Below are 23585 nucleotides of genomic sequence, written 5' to 3'. Positions count from 1 at the left end.
AATTTGATAGTATGGACTTCATGATGGACTTCATAGGATTACATTTAAAGCTCCAACACAAGTATCAATGGCACAAGATGAATGGTGTTACCATGGGGTAAAAAATTGACTTGTTACGACAGAACTAACCTCTGAATGGCTTGGGCAAGAGGCCTGCATAGTGAGAGACCTGCTCTTCCAAGTGCTAGCTCCTTTCTCCCTTCCACAGACTATTTCCTACTACGCAGCCTCTCCCCAGGAGTGCATTCTCTTCACCCAGCATGTGTAGTTGTGGACTGCTGCCCTTGCAAACATCAAGATGGCTACAGCACATCCTGGATTAGAGGAGCAAGATGGACTAGGAGGACCACTGGGAACTCAGAAGGGCTGGGATACCAGTTCTGGAATCTAAACAAGCTCCAGTCACTGCTCCAGAAAGATCCCAGATGTGGAGCTAACAGTTGTCAACGTGTTGGAAAGACAGAGTTAGAAATTATTGACCTGTAAGTGATAGGATCAATTCACAACACCACAAATCCTCCTAGAACAGGACCAGGCCACATTCTAACAGAAACTGCCAAATTTGATCAGATTTGATGTTTCATTCAGACTTCTCCAGACTAGAAAGCCCCACTCTCTTGGAAATGACGCAGGCTTCTCATACGCCATGTGTGATGCTATTAGCACCACTACAAGAGTTTTTATTTTCTTTCAAACAACACATTTCTGTCCTGTATGCACCAGTCCCACTTGCTGTCTCTGGCCTTACCTTTGTTTCCAGCCCTGATCCCTTTCAACTGCTGCTTTTCATCATCCAGTCATAAACATCCCTTTTAACATGTATGCTCAGCAGCCAGCTTGCTTTTCTTCTAGGATGGCTGTGGTTATTGATTATTCAGAGTTACACTGTAATTGGCAAGTAACAACTGATTTCACAGCTGTTTCAAAACTTCAGAGAAAATAAATTTTGAACTTCAGGGGCATAGATAAAACTATTCACAGTTGCTGTTAAAGAGGTTAAAAAACAGATCAGACATCTTTCATTTCTACTCCTTCCTCAGCCACGTAACATCATGTGTGAGGATTTTCCTTTTGTAAGTTACACAGCTCCCTTAATCAGCACTTCTCCCCTGTTTAATAAAAATCAAAGAATCTGGATTGGGAGCTTCTCATGAGCCTCAGTTGAGGCCTCTAGTCCAAACTCGATCTTAGGCACTGTTAGCATGTTCCTCAGTGGGAAGATGTAGCTCTGCTGATTTCTGAGTGGTTATTTCACTTGTTTGTTGGTTTTTTTTCATTTTAATACATTTGTTTAGAATTAGGCAGATAAGTCTCTGTGTGGTGTACCTCAACATGCTACTTAAGTCACTCTGGCTTTGTTAAAGGACTGAACTGACACTCATCTAGGTTTACAGCTCTACTTGAAGGTGCTGAGTCCTGCTTTCTGCAATCATTCCACAGCCTCTTAACTCAACAACCTGTCCTTTTTCCTGTCAACACAGCTTTTCTCTAAAGAAAGCTTGTTGACCAAACAAATACCTTCAGAGGGCATGAGACTTCTATTGCATGTGTAACTTTTTAAAAAAGTCAGTCATCTCCTGAGGTGATGAGAATTGGGGGAATTCTGTGTTATAAATACACAGATCTTTATAGTACATATATGGCTTGCTTGTAGACAAAGCCATCACTCAGGAGACTTCAGCATATATAGAGAAATATAAGCAGGAGATGTTTAGTTGTGTCCTAGTGAATTATATACCAGACACAGAGAATGGGGATTATGAGGGTTATTTTTGAGCAGTTGGGTGTTTAAGTCTTACACCATTTCTAAATGCTCTAGGTGAAGCAGGGGCTGGAAGAAGAAAAGGCAGATTCTGAAGGCAAAAGAAATCTTTATATAGCTACTAGCCTATAGTTTCAGTTATTGCCTTTAATTATTCTTGAATTGTATCATATTAAGCATGGCTTATTCAGGTGTTTCTCAAGGGCAATGACGGTTTTGTTTCAGCAAAGCCTAATTGTTACCGAAAGAGTGACTCCTAGCAAGTAACAATTCAGTACAGAAATGTAGATTTCTCATTTAGAGAAAACTGTTTTTAAGATGTGTCATCACTGAGACAACAGACTTGGGTTGGTATAAACTAGTTATTAAATGATTTTCTGATGTTAGGCATGGTATAGGTCTGAATGTGATTAAGTTAGCAGGAATTCTGCCACTCTTTGGTGACAATGACACTGAGTCCTGAACTGAAAAATAGGAACATCTTAGCAAGAGAATAGCTATTCTGAATAATTGAAGTAAAATATTAGAAAATTTCAGGGTAAATCAAAAGAGCAGACTTCAGCGTGAGTACTTAAACAGAACTACATTTGTTGAGATCCAATTATTATGCAAAGACTGAGAAACTTAAAAAATCCCCCATATTGCAGTTTACCATTATCGGTCTTTATTTCGTGGTTATGGCATGATTAACATCTGACTATGAAGGCAGCTCAACTCCCTTCTAATATTGCTTTAGCTGTTGGTAATACTACCAGCCCTAGCAGAACCTCTAAAACTACTTTTCAGCCTATTAGTACAGGAATAATTTGTTTCTCAACTGTTACTTTGAAACATATTGATTTTTCAGCCTACACGTTTTTACTTGTTTGTGATCTTATCTTACTCAAATTTCAGAACCGCACAGTTTACTGCTAAGATAAAGAATGCAAAATTATTCACACAGTTTGGCTTCAGACAAACAAATGCAACTCAACACAAACAAAGGGAGTTGTATCCAAGCGTTATTTGCCTGTGTTCTTAATATTTCAATACTTTGTGGAAAAAGCAAGTTGGGTAACGAGCTGTTTTCACTTTACTTACAGTACACTTTCAGGTTTCTCTAGTCTCCAAAGCCAAGAATCCAGTCTAAAGACAAAGCTTCAGCATGCTTTAGGCAAGGCAGTGCTGTGCTTTTTTTTTCCTATCTTTGTTGCTCTGCTTTGGAATAAAATAAAATTTTTCCTGTAGGTAAAAAGAAAAGCAAAGATGTTACCTAAATCTTCTCTACTTAGTCCATGTATGATTTATGCTTAGAGGAAAGAACCTTGGGTTGGAGCTGGTTAGATTTGCTTTTTCTGCTGAAACAAACTCGGAGCTTGAAGCATTTCATTGGAAGCACTCTGCTTTGATGAACTTTCAGCAATCCGAGCTGAGGCCAATCTCCCCAAAAAGGGGCACCACATCAACCAGTCTCCAACCTGCTGGCAAATTGTCTGTGCATAGAGCATCCAAATCATCCATTTGATACCAGCAAACACAACTTCCTCAAAGAATAATTGTGACTTTTCCAGGAAAAGCTCAAGCCTTTCAAGTGTCGATGTTGGCATGAGACTTGTTTCTCTCGCTATCGTGTAGCAAACAGGGCCAGCTTTGTAGAGAGCAACCGCTTGACTGCTCTGGGTTATTAAACCGGCAGCTTGAAAGTCAACCTCCTGCAGTCCCAGAAACCTTCTGAGAGTTTGCAAGCCTGAACTGCGGCCCTGTGAAGGACTGCACTTTCTAGCAAAGTAGAAGCTGTTTTGATTCATTGTCTTCATTTTGTAGCAACTTGTTTGTCCCCATCGGTACCATGGAGGACAGGACCTGACTTTTTGAACAACTTTTGTTTGTCTCCAGCAGGACTTGACACTCCTTGCCCATGTTACACGAGGCTGGCCTACCCTACATGTGACAGAATTGTCAGGCAAGATTTACCACCACCTTTCTTTACAGACAGGGCTACTCTTTCCATCTTGACTGAATGGAAAGTGTTTGCCAATTTGTGTCTTATTTTAATTTCCTCTGCACAGATCTGGAGAGTGCCTGCCTATAAATACTTGCTTATAGGGTACTTGGGAAACCACTGTTTTCTCTAGGGATTAGATCCTGTTTTCAAGTCATATCTTACCATGGAAACAGAGAGGTAATAAATGATCTGAATTTAATTTTTCTGCATCAGCATCTCAGTCATTCCTTCAGCCAGGTGGAAAAGCCACATTACAAAATAAAAGCTGCAATCCAAAATGGTGGTTGCAGTGAAAGCAGGGTCCCAAAGCTAAAGGGCTCACAGTTTAATAGAGGTAAGCAATCTTTTCCAAATCAAAATAAGTAGTGTAGTGGTACCTAACAAATGTGATACACAAATTTTCAAGTCTTATTATAAAAGTATTCCAGTCAATTCTGAATGTGTTTCAGACTGGCCTATGAATCAAAAAAAAAAAAAAAAAAAGTATACTAAAACAGAGACCAGAATGTGTGACTGAATTCTGATTCAGTCTTTGCAACTGAATTTTCCAGACATCATAGAATGATTTTCAAGATGCTATTAGAAGTAATGGAATGGAATATGTATTTTAAATATGTATTAAAGTGAGATTAATCTTGACCACGTTTTTCACAAAAGCATTTGGAAATGCATCCCAAAGCAATTTTTTATTACATCTTAATCTTTTAAAGTATTCAAAAAAGCTATTGGAAATTAAAGGCTGTGATCCTGCAAATATCACCATTAACTTTAATAAAACTACCAGTATGCTATTAGGGGCTGCTAAATACCTAGAATGTATAAATATAAATTTTCATAAAAATTTCAAAAAATTTCATAAAAACTTGTTCTTTACTGAACCAGTACAAAACTATGTCATCAATAACAATGAAATAATTCCAATTTTTTAGGATGCTATTGAAATTTTCACCAATTTCTGAATATACAGATCAATCAAAACAACCAGCCAAAAAAATGAAGGTTTTGGGAAAGACCAGACCTCTCTTTGAAAATATACCACACTGAAATGCCTAGAACTCCTGAAATGGACACAAAAGATTTGCTGTGAACAGCTCTCTGTGCTCTTGATCAGAACAAGAGACAAAGAGTATTTCCAAAAAAATCACCATATGTTTCACAGCCCCTAGTGAAGACTGAAGAAAGACTTTAGAAATCTGAGTTTGTCCAGGCAGAGCATATAGTTTCTATCAGCTTTAGAAACCTTGTAATAAGTCTCATTGTATTATTTTAAAGATTATTTAATAAACTTGATCTATAATAGTACTTTACAGTACTGTCATTCCTGGGTAGGAATTACTAATTTCTTGGTGCTACTAATATATGTTTCTTAATTGGAAAGTAGAGATCAGAGAGAATGTCAGTAGAGAAAGAATTTTCTCATCTTCTGCTTTGTTCAGCCCTTCTTCCCCTTTTTTGGGTGAAAGAGTAGTGACAGCATTTCATTGTTTATCCTCATTACTCCATGAAATTATTATTTTGTGCCTGATCATCTTTCAATCCAGTTTGTACCTCACTCATGACACAAGGGTGGTAGGACCATTCTGCCAGAAGGCGGGGGGAAAAAAAAGCTATTGAAGAACTGTGTAAGTGAAAATGTTTGAAAGTCAAAGGGAGGGCACATGTTTGACTTCACAAAAGAAAATGCTGGTTTCTGTTGCAATGTTGGTTACACAATCACATAAGGTTTTATTTTTGAAAGCAAGTAAAAAAATTATAGTGCATCAGCTCCTCAACTGGTGTAAATCAAGATGGTTTTATTGACTTTGATGGAGCTATGTCGATTTATACCAGATGAGGATTTGGCCTACTGTATGGAGATATTTTTATTTCTCTTCTCACTCTATCAGTTAAGGAAAGGGTAATAATCAGCAAGCTGGAAGCAATTATGTGTGTGTGAGGAGGGGGTAGTTTCATAATAGCTAACTTGATATTATTTCCTGTAAAATGCATCAGGAGAATAAAGCCTGGAGCCTGCTGACCAGTTTGTTTTGTAAAGAAATATTTGTTCAAATCTGTTTATAATAAATTGTCAAATTATGGGCAGACTCAGCTCAAGCACTTGCCTTCCACTGACACCAGAGGCAGCAGTTCTGGTGCTAATCAGGGCACCAAGTGGCAGCTGATGAGGAAAGACCCAGGCAAAATTTGGCTTTCACTTGCATACATGTAAATCTTGAGTAATTTTACCAAAATCAGTGGAAATACTCTCTATTTACAAGTGTGCCCAAAAGCCAAATTTGGCAGTCTTCAACTGAGCATTTATAAGCTGTTTCTGGCAACAAATAAGGATGGGGGAGGGGAAGATTATTCATTGCAGATGCTTTGTAAGATTAACAGAGGCTTTCTGGTGACAATAAAGTCTACTAACATAGTCGCTTTTGGAAAATGCTTTTGAAAATGTGATTTCAGGGAGTTTTCTGTTATCCTATAATTCTTAGATCATTTCATGGTGGTACAAATGCTTACTGAGACCTTAAGTGAAATAATTTAAATTGTTCTCCTTACCCTGGTGAGATAGGTGAGTCCCAGCCTGCAACACCAAGTGGGCTAAAGAAATTCACAGGAAGCTAAGTTTTCTAAGAAACCATCTTGGATAAATGCATTTCATAAGGTGCAGTTTAATTACTGTTAAGCAGCCACACATTGACAAGGGAGTTGAAGACAAACTAATCACAAGTAAAATAAATTGAAAGATTTATCAACTTATTTTTAAGTTACAATGCAGATTATTCTAAAGCACCAACATTAGCACTATTAACACTAAAGTATTCCAACCAACTTTTGCAATATAGCTCACTCATCTGTCATCTTTGCTCTCAGGGATGATTTAAGCATATTTTTGTAATGTTTTAACTTACAAATATAATTAAAATTACTTCATGCCCTGTTAGAGGGAATACAATTCTATTAAGCTAACGGTGCTTTTATCACTATAGCTTATACCCCTATTATCACCTCTTTCTGAACGATCTACAGTTAAATTAATCCCCAAACCAGCACGTAGGTGAACCCTTAAGCATTAGCAGACTGGAAGATATACAGTTCTGAAATTATTTGGAAAGATGCATGAATTCAATTCTTGCCCCAACTAGGGAGAGCCCCATGCAGCTGCACAGCCCTCCTTCCCTGTGCTGGCTCTCTCCAGCTCTCCTTGCTGTATCTCCCTGGGAAAGGTCAGGTAGCCAATTAATCATGCTCTTGACTTTGATTTGTGGTACATATACGTTCACCATTCCCTGAATCCTTTCGAAGCAAGGAACAATGAGCAAATTTCCAAGGAAAGAGTGGGTTTGCTTATTTTGGGATTCTTTTTTTAATAGCTCAAATAGAACCTCTTTAAAACCAAAGTAAGATAAGGCATCATTTCAGCTAGAGCAGGTGACATTGAATTTAGATCCACTTTCCTGTAGTGAATATGTAACCTTAGGTATAAAGTGCTAGTTCCTTGTTTTATTCTGTATGTTGCTACAACACATCTTTCACTGGTTTTCTTCCTCAGCTTTTCAGTTACTCGTGGAAACTTGTGAGGTTTTTTTCCTAATAAGTTTCAAATGTGTATGCTGTTCTACACTATAAGACAACTGCAGGGTCATCATCATCTTTTCTAGTGAGAACATAGAGTAGAAAAATAAATGCAATAACCAGCAACTACCTCTTGATTGACTGAATTTCTACAGTTATGGGTGTATATATAGGTGTGTTACATGTGTAAAGGAATATTCTATTTTTTATAAATATATGCTCTGAATCTTTTTTTATCATTTAACATATTGCACAAAATGTAACTGCTTACAGACAGTATTTCTAGAATCAATAATAAAAATCAATTCACACTAAGAATAATTTAAAAAGGATGAGAAAACTTTGATTATTTTTCTGCTTAGGTCTCAGATCTTTGTGGTGGGGGAGGGGAAGAAGATGAAAAGATCTTTTTCAAATCTGGTGTGTGCTGTAAAGATGATGTTCCAGCTAATTTTGATGTGAACAGAGGTTATGACTGAAGTCAGGAATACATAGAAGATTAAATTCTAAACCATGACCTGTTTTCATAGAAATGTAAGGAAACAAAGAATTACCTACCTAAACCAAAGCATTTCTAAGTAAGGCATCTGTCAGATTTTTCCATGAGGTGTAGGCAGTTTAAGATGTGCTGTGACCATATTTGAGCTTGTTGCATATTAGTATTGCTCAGCTTTCATGGTAAGAGTGGTCCAAAGCCTGAAGATGAATTTCAGAGATAAGCAGAACGGTAGCCAGGAGAAAGGTTAATATCACAGTAACTACCAGTTTATACATGTCAGCTAATCTTTAACTTGAGAAAACACTGGAAGAAGTCATTGTTAAATCAAGTGAAGTTTGAAGGTATGAATGAATTTGAATTTCATCTTAAACTGCATAGATTATCAGGTATTACATCAACATACTACTGGAGTTAGTGTTTAGTGCAGCAGAACTTCAGGCTGTAAGCACAAGGTCTCATGGCAATATCTGTGGGAGGCAGTGCATCCCTGTTTGGTCTTGATCAGGGACCAAGACAATCCTGTCACGAGATAGAACTAAACTCTACTGAAAGATTTCTGAAAGGCACCTTTTGGGGTCCAGCAGGAACCACTGCTAAGCAGTTGCTGTTTTGTTCACTTGTTGTTACCCAGACACAGGAGAGAAGTGACCCAAGTACCAGCTGAACCCTGCAGTCAGGCAGGACTAGGGTAAAAACTGAAAAAGTACTAGAAATTCCCTTCCAAGTGCTCTAACCTCATCTGAGAAGAAATATTCATCAAATCTTTACTGTCTAAAATAAAGAAATAGAGCTCAGCTATTCTGAGGTACATATTTAAGATTCTGGAGGCTTCCTAAGGTTTTCTGTGGGTTGTTTTTTGGTTGGTTTGGGTTGATTTTTTTGTTTGTTTGTTGGGGTTTGGGGGGGGGGTGTTTGTTTTGTTTTTTTGTTTTTTTTTTTTTTTTTTACTACATATGCATTTAACTTGTTTACCATTGGAAATAAATTTTTGGAAGCAAGAGGCACCCACCATTTTTCCTAATATTCCATTCATATTATGAAGAGTGGAACAAAAAGGGCTGGAAGAGGTCTCTGAAGGTCATCTATTCAAACGCAGGTTGAAACAGCAAAGATCAAATTGCTGGAATATTTTCACTCATTATCTGTTTCTAGTGAGCAGCCTGGATCTGACTCCACTACAAGGTTTTACAGAAAGAATTAGTGTGGGACTTGGAGGTCCCTGAGGAAGAAATGCAAATGGGAGTGGAAGTAACAGAATGACTTCTAAAATGCTGTTGCTCAGCTTGGCCTCCAATTGAGTATCAGTTTAGAAGAACTGTTAATTAAAAAAACTTAATTTGATTCCTCTGGTTAGTCCTTAAATTTAAGAAGCTAGTGTCAAGGCCCGCAGAGCCTGAGAACTACAGTCTAATTACCAGGCTGGAATTTTTTAATTACTACAGATAAGAGTATTGGGGGAAAACTGTCATGATTCAGAATTCAGAAACCACATCCTCCCGATTTTCTGGTCATCCCACTCAGCCTCTGAGAGGGAGTGGTGAGAGTGTAGTAAGTGGAGGCAGATAACCACATCCCCAATCTGCTGTCATCCTCAGACAGCAGAATTTCCGATGTGCCTTGTGCTTAACAAAGAGAAGTGATGAAAACAAAGAGGATGTATGTAACCTCACTCGTTAACAGGTGCCTCCACAATAATTGCTCATAGTTGGTCTTTGTCAAGAGGCATAATTTCCATTAGCTTTTTAGCAAATTTCTGCCATGTCTCCACTTAGAAAACTCAAGATGAATCAGCTAAAAGGATGAAAATGTGTACATGTACATTTAACATCTTAAACACCACGTAGATCCCGTCATTCAGGAGCAAAAGTATGCAGACCTCTAACGGGTCTCCCCTTCTTGAGATATCATAGTCACAAAAAGTTACAGTCTCTTTTCTCAGGTAGCAGAGCAGGATTTGAGCTTCTGTGAGGTACATCATCATTTACAGCTTGATGTCTTTGCACAAGCCCACCAGTATTAATGGCTTAAGACACAACACTGGGCTGTGAACAGGAAGGGGTGAGGGGTGGGATCCATCTCGTTCTGCTCTGCAGGGAAGAGTAGCAAGTTGGTTATGTTAATGCATTAAACTGCCTAGCTAGAGGTGCCTGACCAAGTTTTTCGTTAATTTTAAGCAGACCCTACTAAATAGCATCAAATTAAGGCTGCTTGATTTGTTCTGGAAACCTCCATCTTGGGACTGAATGCATTTTAAGGGCCTTGACAGATGGGCTCTGCCAGACTGAACAGCAGCAATCTTTAATGCTTTACCTCCTCCGTGTCCCCTGTAACCCTCTTCCAGTGCCGTCTGTCCCAGCAGCAGGGGAGACAAGAGCAGATGCTGATAAGGGTAATTTCTCTGCCGAGTCTGGCCTGTGGACTGCACGGGCAGAGGCAGCAAGTCCCTGCTTTGGCCACTGCTAGTGCAGAGGCAATAACTCCTGGCTGTGAGGTGTGGGAGGTGGGAGGTAGACAATATGTAGCCATCACTGCTAAACCTGACAGGGTTCCACCATGATGTCTTACACTTAGCTGATTTGCCCAGCCTTCTGTAACAGCCTCATGTTGGCATCTTCTTCACATGCATAATAATTTGACCACAGTGAAAGTTTTTGCTTAAAGCAAAGCACAAGAGAGTGCTGGTACAGTGCAGGAGGAGAAGAGAATGGGTTTAAAAGCCCTTTCACAGCTTTGATCTGAAACTTTCTGGGTCCCAGTTAAACCCATTTTTCCCTGCCAGCAGCAATCCCCACAGGAACACAAACATGGGCCCTGTCTCCTCCCTCTTTCAAGACTCACCCACCTTGCGTCTGGGCATACCTGCCAAGTTGTGTGCATCTCTGTGTCTGGCACCTATGCAAATTAAGCAATCTCTATCTAATGTATATGTGGTCATAAATAAGGCTTCTGAAAAAAACACTGGCTGTAGGGGTGGTTAAAAGTGTTAGGCTAAGCCTAGGCTTCACAGGGAGAGCTCCTTCAGAGACCAGGGTCTTGCAGGGGAGATGGGAAAGAGCCTTCTTGCTAGCCGGCTGGAAAAGTTTTTCTGTGGAAAATACAGGTAAGAGGTGCACTCAATGATCCTTATGGGTCCCTTCCAGCTTGAGATCTTCTGTGACCAATGAGCATCGTGGTGGAAGAACTTGATAGTGAGCTGTTCCCCATGGAAGGAGGAGTGCTAGCTGCTATCCCTTGCTGTGTACTCATTAGGTGTTGCCAGTCCTCTGTTGGCAGAGCCTTCCTCCTGCCAACTGGATCCTCAGTCCCTCTTCCTCCTAATCCACCTCCCCATTGGATGTCCAGTGCCTTAAAATTGTCCTGGGAATGGGAAGCACCCAGAGGAGGAAGGAAAGGCTGTCCATCAGCTGTGCATCATTCCAGCTCCCAAGAACAGATACACAGCCCACAGCAGCCTCCTTGCCTGGAGCTGTTTTTCCCTAATTCTTTCAGAACAAGCCTAGCTGCTCTCAATTTCTTCTGCTTTTCCTTCTCCCCCTGTCCCTTTCCCACAACACAGGAAGGTTTGCTGGGAACCAGCATTCAGGTGAACCAGTTTGGGCAGAAAGAGATCCCAGTCAATTGACCTCTGTACATCAACTTCCCTTACCAAGGTGTGAGGAAATGGGACAGCCCATGTACATTTGTGAAAACACTGTAGGGAGAAGAGACATGACTGGGAGAAGTGGGATTGTTGTGCAAAGCAGGGGAGAGAAAACAGTTTGGGTCATGCAAGAAGCTAACTGGGAACCTATGGGGAGAAGTCCTGGCTGATTCAGCCAAACCCAGTGGCTGCAGGAACAGACAGATGGGCTTGCCAGGGCCGCGAGCTACGGAAAGGGCTCAGCTATGGTGCAGTGCTAAACAGTGCTTGCTCATCACTAGGCTCAGGTCATCACTGGGACTGTAGGCTGTACCTCCTCTCCGAGGCAGTAAGAGACTGCTTTCTCCACCACACAATCACCAGGCTGCTCTGGAGATGCTGAGAAGTTTGCACCTTGTTTCTGCTGTGATATTAAGCTTTTTCCTGGCTACTGTTCTGCTTATGATCACAGCAGTAAGATGAGCCCATTCCCATGGGTTGGAAATACTCGCTTTGGAGCTCAGGTGCCTCCATCAGTTCATTGAGGCTGTCAGTATGGACCTCATCCACACACATGCGATGCTTGTCCACTCTCCTCTCTGCCAGGGTCCTTCATCACTATTAAGGCCTGCATGGGGAGGGGGGGAATTAATTTCTGACCAGCTGTGTGTCTTCCCCATGCCCTCCATGCCCTTACAGCCACTTGCAGGAAGGACAAAGGAATAATCCCAAGTCTGGATACCATAACACTAGTTACAGGACAGCAAAAAGACATAAATCCTTATTACTGAAAGGGCATTAGCTCTGGGTCTTCTAAGCCTCAGTAAAGTACCTCTTTCTAGCTACTAATAAAAACTCATCCCTGTTATCTCTGAAAGCTAAACCATATGCACAGTTATGATGAAATGTGGGTGCTGTAACTAACTTCTGTTAATTTAGGGCATGATATCAACTCAGACCAATAAGTGGTAAAAACATCCTTCTGTTACCAGAGAGTTTCAGGGTGGCATCAGCTGTTCTGAATGCAAAGTTTGGGTGAAATAGTTGACCAGGAAAAAAAAAAAAAAGCCACAGAAAAAAACCAAACACAAGAACAAGAGACAAAACTAAGAAGGGCAGAAAAAGGAATGCAATATTGGATTTTATATCATACATGTACTGTAAAAGAGGATCAGTTCGAAAGGAATGTGGAAATTTCACAGAAACCATCTTGTTATCTACTTAAGTAAAACCAGACTTAATTTTCAGGCTGTGCTCAGTCATGCTGTTCCTGGTAGCAAAGCCCTCCCAGAAACTGAATATAAAACCAAGTCATTTTGAGGTTCCTCTTACCTGCAGGAAAATCTGAGGAGGATGGGAAGAAAAAAAATAGTAGCCTTAAGAAGTACTTTCAGCCTCCCAGATATTAGCTGGTAGTAGAGACCCTGGGATGACTACTAACCAGCTCATTCTTGGCTATTCTGCAAATTAAAGTATTATTTATTTTAATAAGTAAAATAATACAGATATGGCAGAACTTCAAAGGTAGCTTAAATCCAATTTTGTACTTTCTCAGTCCATATCTTTGGCTGTAGCTCAGGATCTAAGCATCTGAACATAAATAAGTTTAAAGATCCATCTTCAGAAGTCTTGGTGCCCAGAGTTGAAGGTGAAGAGCCAGATACTCAGATGATGAGAACTGGAGGAAATTCAGTGAGGCCTTGCATGCATGGAGTTACAGCAGCAGGCAGACGAACACCTCCAACCACAGTTCCCACGCTCAGGACCATAAAGTGGGGCACGGAGGCTCTTGTAAAAGGGAGGTGTTTAAGTTGTGTCGACTTTTTACTGCGCAGAGACGCTTCAACTCACTCTGTTACCCAACAGGAAGGGATGAGGGGCCTGTAGCAATCTCATACTCCTGGCACCTAAGCTAGCCGGTGTCCCGTTCCCGTGCATGCCTCTGAGGCGCTGGTTCCAGGGCAGCAGTGCCGAACGCCTCCCTGGGGAGACACACCAGCATCTGAGATGGGGCACGGAGCAGAACACAGACTAAAAACTTAGGCATGAGCTGAGGCTCCTCTCCTAAGCTGTCACTCATCAGGAAGCAGTAAGCAAGAGCCCGGGGAGTTGGAGTTAGGAAACAACCCCTCAGAGAAGCAGAACATAGCAGAGCTGGCACCAGCCAGGGACAGGCCAGGAGGCAGGATCACACCAGTGGTAAGGAAAAGCTGAAAAGGTAAGAGCCAGGACCATGCAGCAGCAGCACGAAGTGGCCCAAAAGCTGGATCTGGGACAAGATGCTGTACTTTGAGCCTGCCTGATGAAAAAAAGCTACAGCTGAAAGGCAGCTCCCCAGATATATCCCACACCTCTCTGTGCACAAGTAACGTGGCAGAGGTAGCACTAAAAGCTGGTATTAACACCACCACAGCTAAATGTCAGCAGTAGCCTAAAGAGGGGACTTCACTCCAAGAAATGCATAGCTGTGAATTCCATAGACAAAACTGATGTCTGCTTCTATTAGTACCAAAACAGTAGTTTGACCTAAATAGTAATTTCTGCTTGGCATTGAAAGAAAAACAGAAATAAGGTCCAAAACATGAGTAATTAAAAACAAAAAAAGCCCAACAACATGTACTGTACTCCACAATCAGCCCCTTCCCAAAAGGGAGCCAAAAGCTGTCTTGAGTCTTCTCTTCCACAGCAGGTCTTGCTGCAACTTCAGAATTTTTGGCTGACACCTTGATGACACTCAAGAAGAGAGTCACTCTACAACACAGAGATTTTAACTAGACAGTGGAGGTCCTCACTAATTCCAGTAAATGCACTAAAAACACAGACTCACAGTATTGCAGCACCACATGTTGTACTCACACATGCAGTAGTTTTGATTATAAAATCCTTGACTGCTTTCTGTGACCCCCTCCTCATTGCCTGGCTCTGGTGTGGATCTTTTTGCTGATGACCTTCTGAGTTATTACCTTGGCAAAAGGGAAGCGCTGACAATGACCTACCAGTCACTGGTCCAGACTTTCTAACATGCACAAAGAGGGAAAGGATCGGTGAGGATGTCTGAGATGCTCCTGTGTAGGCCTCTGACACGGACACCCTTAGTACACGTACATAGCACAGCAGTTCAAGATTAGTATAACTTACTGGTTCCAGTAATTGTTTTTCCTAATTGCCACAGCTCCTAACTGAAATGTACTTACTATTCAAAATGCTTTCAAAACTACCAAGCAAATGTACCTGTTTACTTACATTCTCAGCTTGCACACCTTACACAGGACTGAAAAAAAACATGTAGGCATCTGTTATCTCTAGTACAGAATATTGTTCCTCAGCATCCAAACCTAGTTAGTTGGCAAGCACTTCCGCGACATCACGCTCAGTTTTATTTTAAGACACTAAGCCTCATGTTTTGTTAGCTTTCTGTTTAGGTTACTACTAAAATCGCTGATTTTTCCTTTGTTAGTTTCTTTGTTTGAGAAGCTGGAAGCAGGCAGCTCCACCCAAATTCTTCATTGCACCAGTGCCCTTACAATGTTTGTCTGTGTGTCAGCTTGGTGCCTGTATTCTAGTGACTTAAACAGTTTTGCCAGGAAGCTTCCAGTGATGTTCCTTTCCTTTCCCCTCCTCCCTTCCCAGTAAATTGTGAACTATTTATCTTCTTAATGTCATTTTCAAAATAGAGAGTACTTAACAGCTATGTATTTTCGTATTCCCAATTTTAAGTCCCTGAAAATACTGACCACAGTAAGTGCACTCACCAATCCCACAGCAGATCATGTGCGTGCAATTACCTCATTTACACAATCACAATAACCACACAAAATTCAATGCCCCATCTGGAAGATAGGAAATAATATTTCCTTTCTTCTACCTTTGTCCATGTACACAGTGGACTCTTGAGGATAAGGAGAGTCTCATTCCATGGGCGGATATATATACACACATACACAATACATATGTTCTCACAATACTGAAGATGATCGGGGCCTGATCTCTGTTGGGGCTGCTAGCAACTCTGCTAAATTACTCTGCTTTAAATTTTGGCGTGAAATCTTTTGCTGACTTTTCCTATCCTTGCTGTTTCCAGCCCAGGCTGACAGTTTTGGCTGGCTCCCTTCCATGCTTGGGCAAACCTGGGAAAGCACAGCTGAGCAGCATCACAGAGCCTCCCCTCTCCCCCACTTGCCCTGTAGGCATTTGGCAGGGCTTGGGGCAGGTGGTGGAAAAATAAGCCCTAACAGCCATTTTCACACAGAGAGAGGCAGATCAGGAAGAACTCAGGACTCTGAGGCACCCTGTGATGAAGAATGAAAACTGCTCTCCTCTTCCTTCTGTCCCACCAAGTGGAAGGAGTCTCCTGAGAAGCATGAATGCAAAAATCCCCAGATAGGGTCTACAGGTAAAGCAGTACTATAACTGCAAGAGGGACTGGGACATCACACAGGTCATGCAGCAGTAAAAAAAAAAAAAAAGGGGGATGCAAATTCTTAGTAGAAAAGACAAGTAATAGTGAACTTCTGGGTTTGGGATTTTAAGATCTGTTGGAATTGTGGGGATGACTCTCGCATTCATTCGCATAGGGGACTCCTGCATTACAAGCTACAAGGGACTCTGGAAGTGATCAGCTCTAAGCCTTCAAGAGTACTGCTACCTTCTTCCTGTTGGAAAAGACTCACTCCTAGGGCCAAACATGTCATTTTTTTAAATGATGCAAGCTGTCAGGAATTTAAAAATATACATATTTAAGTATCATGTTCCATCTCTTTTCCTTTGTCAAAATACTGTTCCACCCTAATCTGCTCTCAAATAATGAATAAGTGAAGTATAGACATTTCCAGAAAGAGCATTTAACATACAGTTGTTGGCCAGGCAGCACTGCCTTCTTTCTTCAGATTTATTATTTGTATTTCTTATTTGCACTTATTTCTACAAAAACAACCCCCTCTACTGCAGAGGGCTTGTGACATCCCAAAGGCATGTGAGAGGCCATTTGTTAAAACGCCAGCAAAGAGTAGTGGCATTGCCTATGTCAACTCCCACTTTTTACTGAGGCAGGGGAGCTGTAGCCTGGGTCTGTTGTGAGCTCTCAGATGAGATCTAACAGGTTCTGCTCGTTTCATTGGAGTCCCTACCAAGAATTCCTGGAGAGTACAAAGCAGCCCCTTAAAAAATTATTCCATCATTACTCCAGTCTGCCTTGAACTCTAGAAGTTGCTCAACTGAAGTTACCAGTCATGTTCACTATTATTGTCTTCTAGTAACAGAGAAAACATGCAGGCTGCAGCCACGCTCAGGCAGAGCTCCTGCATGCCTCCTGCTGCACCATGGGCTGGTCCTGGCGCTGGCAGCAGGGAGAGAATATGGCTGAAAAGAGACAAGAGACATGAGAAACCTAGGAAAGAGAGGAGGCTGATGACACAGATGGTGAGGAATAAAAGAGCTGGATTTGTTTTTTTTCAAGCTTGCCCCACCGTCAAGTTTTCCCAAGCATATGTCACTGGCCCCTTCCAGTATTGCTTACTGTGAAAAAAGACATATGGAAAATTACTTACCTTTGAGAGCCAGGCTGCCCTCACCAGGCACGTGGTGATTTTTCGAAAACACAACCTCAAGCAAAAATATTTGCAAGGTTCCCTGTCTGCAAAGTGAATCAGATTGACATCTTGTGCTACTCCAGTGGATCCAGAAAGTCTTCTTTTTTTCTTCTTTTACTACTACAGAAGTAGTTCTCAATGAGTTTAAATTTCAAATAGTTCATTCTGCAGAAGCCAGAGTACTACATGGAAAGTTATGATGCTGGGGAACAGCAGAGCTGTTTTCTGTGTGACAGAAACTCCTGGTGGTTACAAGCACTGCAGATGTGCATCTCCCTCACATTAATTTGTTTTAACTCAGGTCTACAAATGTGAAATGTTGTGATTTATCAGTTGTTCATGACCATAGCATTTTGCTGTTGTAGCTGGGGTTAGGACCTCCATCAGGTCATACAAAGAGCTGTCTTTCATGCGAGGATGTAGCACACCAGCCGTGCAGCCCCAGAGCTGTTTGGGGCAGCGAGCAGCTCTGGTTGGCAGTTCCCAAGAGCCACCATGCCATCTGCGGGAGCTGTCACAGACCTGCCCTGCACACAAACCCAAAAATCTGAGGACCAGTGAAGTTTGTTTCTCCCCTCTCCCCAACATCCAAGGCCACCTAACAGCAAGGGCAGTATAAAAACTGAGAGCACTAGGAATTAATTATTTGTGCATTTTTAACACTGTACTGTGGTTAATCTGCACTTCCTTTTCAATGCTGTTACATGAAGAAAAGAGCCAGAAAGTATCTCAAAGAGGTACTGGTATTTTCTTTGCCTTTCAGGTCTTTTAAATTAGGTCAGTTTACAAAGAAGAACTTGGCTGTTTAGCACTTTTTGAATGACAATCTCAAAGCAATCGATATTCAATTAATCCACAACCTTGCTTTGATTTTGGATTTGTTATTTCTATTTTCACTGTAGACACCAAGGCAGAGAAAAGTTCAATCATCTGCCAAATACCACACAATTCAGCAGTAGCAGAACCAAAAACAAGGACTCAGCACACTGGATATACCCTTGGCAGCTTCCTTGAGCTGAACAAGCAAAACCTGAGCTGAGGCAACGCATGCAGTCCCAGGAGGATTGCAGCTCACGTCCGAGGCCTTCAGAGAGCACACACGGAGGACCGATTTGCCCACTTTCACACAAGGTTTTGCAAACATCATCACACCTTACCTTTGCTATCCTTGTGTGTGGGAATATATAACATGACTAAAAGGGGCCAGCTGGAAAAGAGACAATTAATACCCTCTTTCACACGCTAGTTCTTTCTAGCTCTCCAGTAGATGAGTTAAGCAGCTCATAAAATCCTTAAGAATGGCCCTACAAGCTCTGACCCTATGAAGCCAAGTTAGAAAGAGGCTTCCAAAAAGACAGAGGAGTTGTATTTCTGAGCATGAGTTTAAAAAACCCAAACTGTATTACCACCACCTCTTCTCTGTGAACGTGTTGAGGTGAGGGTTTTAATCAAGAACCTATTAAGGGCAGGAGAGGAAAACACACATTTCAGCAGCTTTAACTCACCTTTTGAGTTTCTCCTGATGTTTAAAATAGACAGGGGGAGCTTCCCTGTTGCACCCTCTGTTGCATATGAGCTCCAGATGTGTGCATGCTATTTCCAGAGTCAGAGGATACAGATGTCGTTAAATATGCTGGTGATCTGCTCCAGTCTATTGAAATTTTTTTTATCTGAAATCAACACTCAAAAAAAGCATTTGAAGACTCAGCAAGAAGAGGGGAAACAACTGCAATGAAAGTTGTAGTTCCCGTATTACCAAAACAAGGTGCAGGGCACAGATCAAACCCAGTATCACGAGCCCTACGTCCTGACAATTGATTCGGGAGATCTTGCAGGACCTCTGCAAAAAGTAAAAAACATTCCAACATGGTGTTTTCTTCTCACATGGTCGTAGGGTTTTATGAAGTAGTTTTTTATGACCCATTCAGTCTTCCTTTTATAACAGCCTATTTATACACTCCAATTCAGTCACAGCTTCCACTGCACTGATTACTAGAGTGCTCATTTCCTCATTCTGACTTGCACACACATTTCTTTTCTCGATTTTTATTCTCTCCTTGTTAAATCTATTAGCCTTGCATTACCGCCACCCTGTTGCTTAGCCTCTCCTAAGTTTCTTTTCTAGGGGCACTTGTCTCATTGACAACTAAGTAATCAACAGTTCAGTTATTGTACTTTAATAAAATAAACATTTTAAGAAGAGCTTTCCATCTTTTTTAATTTTTAAATGCATGAAGAATAGATTCAACACAGTATTTGGGCAGTGGTTCAGTATCACTCAAGTTAAAACATCCTCTTCCACTCCAAACAGACCATGAAAATAAGACTTCTTAACACTCACTATTCTTTCTAAAGTGCCATTTACTTACTATGTCAGTGAGTGCCCAAAGGGCACTGATCTTTTTGCTTACAGCATATATTATTAAGGTCACTGACCTGTAAATCATTTGAAGACTGAAATCCAATTTAATGTTTTCCCACTTACACTAGACAACTTGTGCAGCAAACTTTTTACCAGTGCTTCTAAATTCACAACACATTTAGTCCAAAACTCCTGAAGTTAATATTTTTGCACTTGGATCGTTAATGTTTGCTAAAACCCGAAACATTCTTCAGCTGACTAAAAGCTTCACATCCTTAGAACGTAAAATCTAAATATAAATGTGGTGGGCGTATGTGGATCTTTTCTCTCTGAGGAGGCTCTGTTACGAATTTCCAGTGTTTTACGCCATCACCAAGCCTCTGCTAAGCCGTGACACCTGTTCAGAATTTTCAGCTTCTTAACCCCTTATTACACTTCCTACCATCCCCAGCAGAAGTGCAGAAGGTGGAAAAGAGTTCCATTGTCCCAGACTTGCTGTATTAATTCTCAATGGCTCCTTGGTGTCTTTTATATTAATACCCACTTTAAGGACAACTAACTAAATGGATGAACTTGCTTCTCTCATAACAGATGCCAAGTAGACACTCTGGTTATCAAGCAGATCCTGGAAAAAAACCCTACAAATTCCATAGGAGGAAAACTAAAGATAATACTGCTGACAGTAAATATTATTATTATAGATAATAATAAATGGTCTATACCAAAATGAACCAGCACTACTGCTTTTAAGTAACATTATGCTAAATGCATTCTTATCATTCATGTTAATAATGATTCACTATTCTTAGGTTTGATATATTTAGCAAACATTGGCAGTGCACAATGCTAGTGATGAAAAATTCTTTTAGTATCAGTATGTAGCCACTCTTTCTACCATTTCTGCAAAAACTAAACCATGAGTATATCTCCTAGTTAAAAGTCAAAATACTCTGCTGAGACAAAATGCCTCCGTAAGAAAACCTGTTTCCAAGGCTCTTTTTCATTACAAACCATATATATGAATCAGATTAATCACAATATGAATTTTGACCTGATTTATTCACACAAATTAATCCAAATTTGTTTTAGACCCAAAATATATGATATTATAAGGATACTAGTAAATTTTTCCAGGTACTAGAGAATCTTGTATAAATGTATCTGTTCGAGTGCTTCTCTGTCAACATCCTTTTCCATATACACATCGTAGTTTAGCTGCAGCTCTTCGACCCATTGGCTGAGCTGTACATCTGTCTGAAACAATGAAAACAGATCCTTAAATTAACACCATGTTGAGAAACAGCAGAACTTTCGAGGTCAGTACAACATTAGGAAGGCAAGACATAATATGAGAGATTAGTCATTCCAAATTATGCAGCAATGATAAATTCATGTCTGGAAATGACATTTTAACTTATATAGGAGAGAGCAAAGACAATTTTAAAAACCTATCTCAGTCAATAGTCTATATATTTTGCTATCATATTACAACTGCCTCTCTATATGCATTTGTATAAGCCTCAAACATCCTGATCAGAGGACAACATTTTGACAGAAGTGCTGAGGGAGCAGCTAACAGTACCACAGAAGAATCACAAGCATTTCTTGTTTTACACCCAGGAAGTATTGCATTAAGGCTACAAAGGACTTCTCAGCTGCTGCGTGACTATGGCTTGCTCTAAGAAAAGGTCAAATGACACCACTGCTGCTCCTGGGGCTGAGGATCTATTTCACACATCAGCATACAGGCAACAAGTGATTCAATTTCTTTAAAACTGACTACTGTGGTGAGCGAGTCACTTTATAAATAACCTTGTCATGGATGGTCAGTGTTTTTTTTCCTAACTGAAGCCAGACCTCATAATTTGTCTAGGCATCACAAACATAACCTTCCCATAACCAATGGTAGAGTGGACAGAGAGCAGAGGCTGGTCCATCAGAAGTAGTTACTATTCAGGGAACAGCAGTAGCACAGGACATTCAACATCTTTGGAAGATGCACTGTCCTTGTCTATTTCTAACCGCAATTTAAAGCTGATGTTACTGATTCAAGACCCCTGATGGTAATCACTTGGCTAGTTGGGAGACCATATCTGTCCCTAATCTGTACTTCCAACAGCTCATACTGCCATATTATGAGTAATTCTCTATGCTGACAGCAGGTCAGAAAACAGAGTACCCTCAGGGATCGCCCTTCTTTAATATGTCCCTTTTCTCCCACTAGCTTAACAAAACAGCTTGTCATGTTTCAAGGCAATGTGCAAATGTAGAACTAGAGACAAGGTTCTGCCTCTAGAAGTCTCTAAGTACACCTGTATTTCTGAAGTTCTACCCCTATACCTGGAAGAAGTCTGATGGCAGTGTGCCCAGGTGGCCAGGAAGGCCTATGGCATCCTAGCCTGTATCAGAAATAGCACAGCCAGCAGGACCAGGAAAGTGACCGTCCCTCTGTACTGAGCACTGGTGAGGCTGCACTTTGAGTGCTGTGACCAGTTCTGGGCCACTCACTACAAGAAAATAATTGAGGTGCTGGATTGTGTCCAGAGAAGGACAATGGAGCTGGTGAAGGGTCTGGAGCACAAGTCCTGTGAGGTTTTTAGCATGGAGAAAAGGAGGCTCGGGATTGACCTTATCACTACCCAAAAAGAGGTTGCAGCAAGGTGGGGGTTGGTCTCCTCTACCAGGCAAATAGAGACAGGACAAGAGGAAATGGCCTCAGCCTGTGCCAGGGGAGGTTCAGGCTGAATGCCAAGAAGAATTTCTTCATTGAAAGGGTGGTTAAGTATTGGAAAGGGTTGCCCAGGGAAGTGGTAGAGTCATCATCTCTGGAAGTGTTCAAGTGTTTAACCTCGCAGCTAAGGTATTTTTAATAAAACACATGATAATACAATGATTCATGCAGTGTATTGATATAGGCAAAGATTTTCATTTTACAGGTGAGGACAATCAAAGTACAGGAAGATGTCTTGGTGGTCAACCTAGAAATAGAATCCAGAGTCCTATACCTTTTAATCTCTGCATAAAATTAAATATCCTTCCTTACAGCAATACTGGCAAGCAGCTAATCTCAACTAAAGAACTGCCACTTTGATAGAAAATTACAAAGTGTGTCAGGTAAAACTGGCTGAGGGAACTTACCTGGAGCTTTGAAAGTGATTCTTGAAGACTTGGAACTGTCACTAATAAGGATCCTCTTTTCCTTACATTACAAGCAATAAATTCCCAAGCTCTGAAACATATTCAAAATTAGGTCACCAATTTTTAGGGGAAAACCCCCCACATTTGATATACAATGAATCTGACACAGTTTATTGGGTAGAGGTAGACTAAGCTTAAAGACTTGCCATACATGCTTATCAGTCATTATTAATATCTAAGTAAATATCTTTGCATGAACAAAATCAAGCTTCTTCTTAAAAGCACAGGGAATATATGGTCTTACAGTGTCAGATTTTGTAGCTTTTTAACTCTGATACATACATGTATGCCATTTGGTATTGTCAACACCTTCGCTTTGAACTAGGATTAAACATCGACATTTGGCCCCTTTAAACTTTCGGGTTTGAAGAAAATCCAGTCTCTAAGCACAGTATTCTACTAAGCTTCACAACAAGCTGCTCTTTACATAAATACCTTGCTGTCGTGACAAAGTACTTCTCTTAAGACTTTAGTAATCAGCATTCCTTTTTCTGATTTTGCAAGTCAGATCATTTCTAACAGCACAGCAATTCAGACTAAAAAGAATTTGATTTCAAGCACTCTTCAAATGTAATTTGTCTTCACGCTACTAATGCAACACTAACCCACTATCCCCGAGTTACAACACAATCAAATGAAGTCTCAATCATGTGCCTGGAAGTGGATCTCCTTACATTCTGAAACACCCACTGCCCTTCACCCATCCACTCTGTGCCTCTCTGGTTGACATTACCACCTGGTATCCAGGGCAGTAGGACAAGCCTTAGCTGAAACTGGTAGAGAATGTCAGACTTAGCTGGGACAGTGGAGACACAGGTACTCCTTTTTGACTACCCACTCTAAAGGAACAGTAACTCTGGATGATTAAGTTATTTACATGTTAAACTGATGCTGCTGGATTAGCAAAAGCTTATCTGTGAGCATCTTGTACCTGAAAGAAAACCTTTGCCCCATGTTGGTTTGCTACCACATGCTTATGAAGATATATTAGAAATATTAATAAACATGCATT

At 40.8% G+C, this 23585-nt stretch overlaps 1 protein-coding gene across 2 annotated transcripts in view; it reads right to left on the bottom strand.

Annotated features, from left to right (window-relative positions):
- Positions 1–13893: 13893 nt before the first annotated feature.
- LOC126650681 (uncharacterized) overlaps positions 13894–23585 on the bottom strand; it is a 29112-nt gene continuing 19420 nt past the window's right edge. Inside the window, exons 7-9 of one of the 2 annotated variants that reach the window (XM_050335785.1) lie at positions 22514–22604; positions 20494–20629; positions 13894–19900 (exon numbers count right to left, since the gene is read on the bottom strand). In XM_050335785.1, the coding sequence (XP_050191742.1) occupies positions 20513–20629; positions 22514–22604 (208 nt within the window). In that variant the 3' untranslated portion in view covers positions 13894–19900; positions 20494–20512. Of the gene's footprint in view, positions 20630–22513; positions 22605–23585 lie in introns of both variants that reach the window. The other variant, XM_050335784.1, reaches the window with a different exon arrangement.

This window comes from Myiozetetes cayanensis, unplaced genomic scaffold (assembly GCF_022539395.1).
Source record: "Myiozetetes cayanensis isolate MyiCay16 unplaced genomic scaffold, myiCay2020 scf6-25, whole genome shotgun sequence".
Taxonomy (NCBI): Eukaryota; Metazoa; Chordata; class Aves; order Passeriformes; family Tyrannidae; genus Myiozetetes; species Myiozetetes cayanensis.
This window is presented reverse-complemented; position numbering and strand designations above follow the sequence as displayed.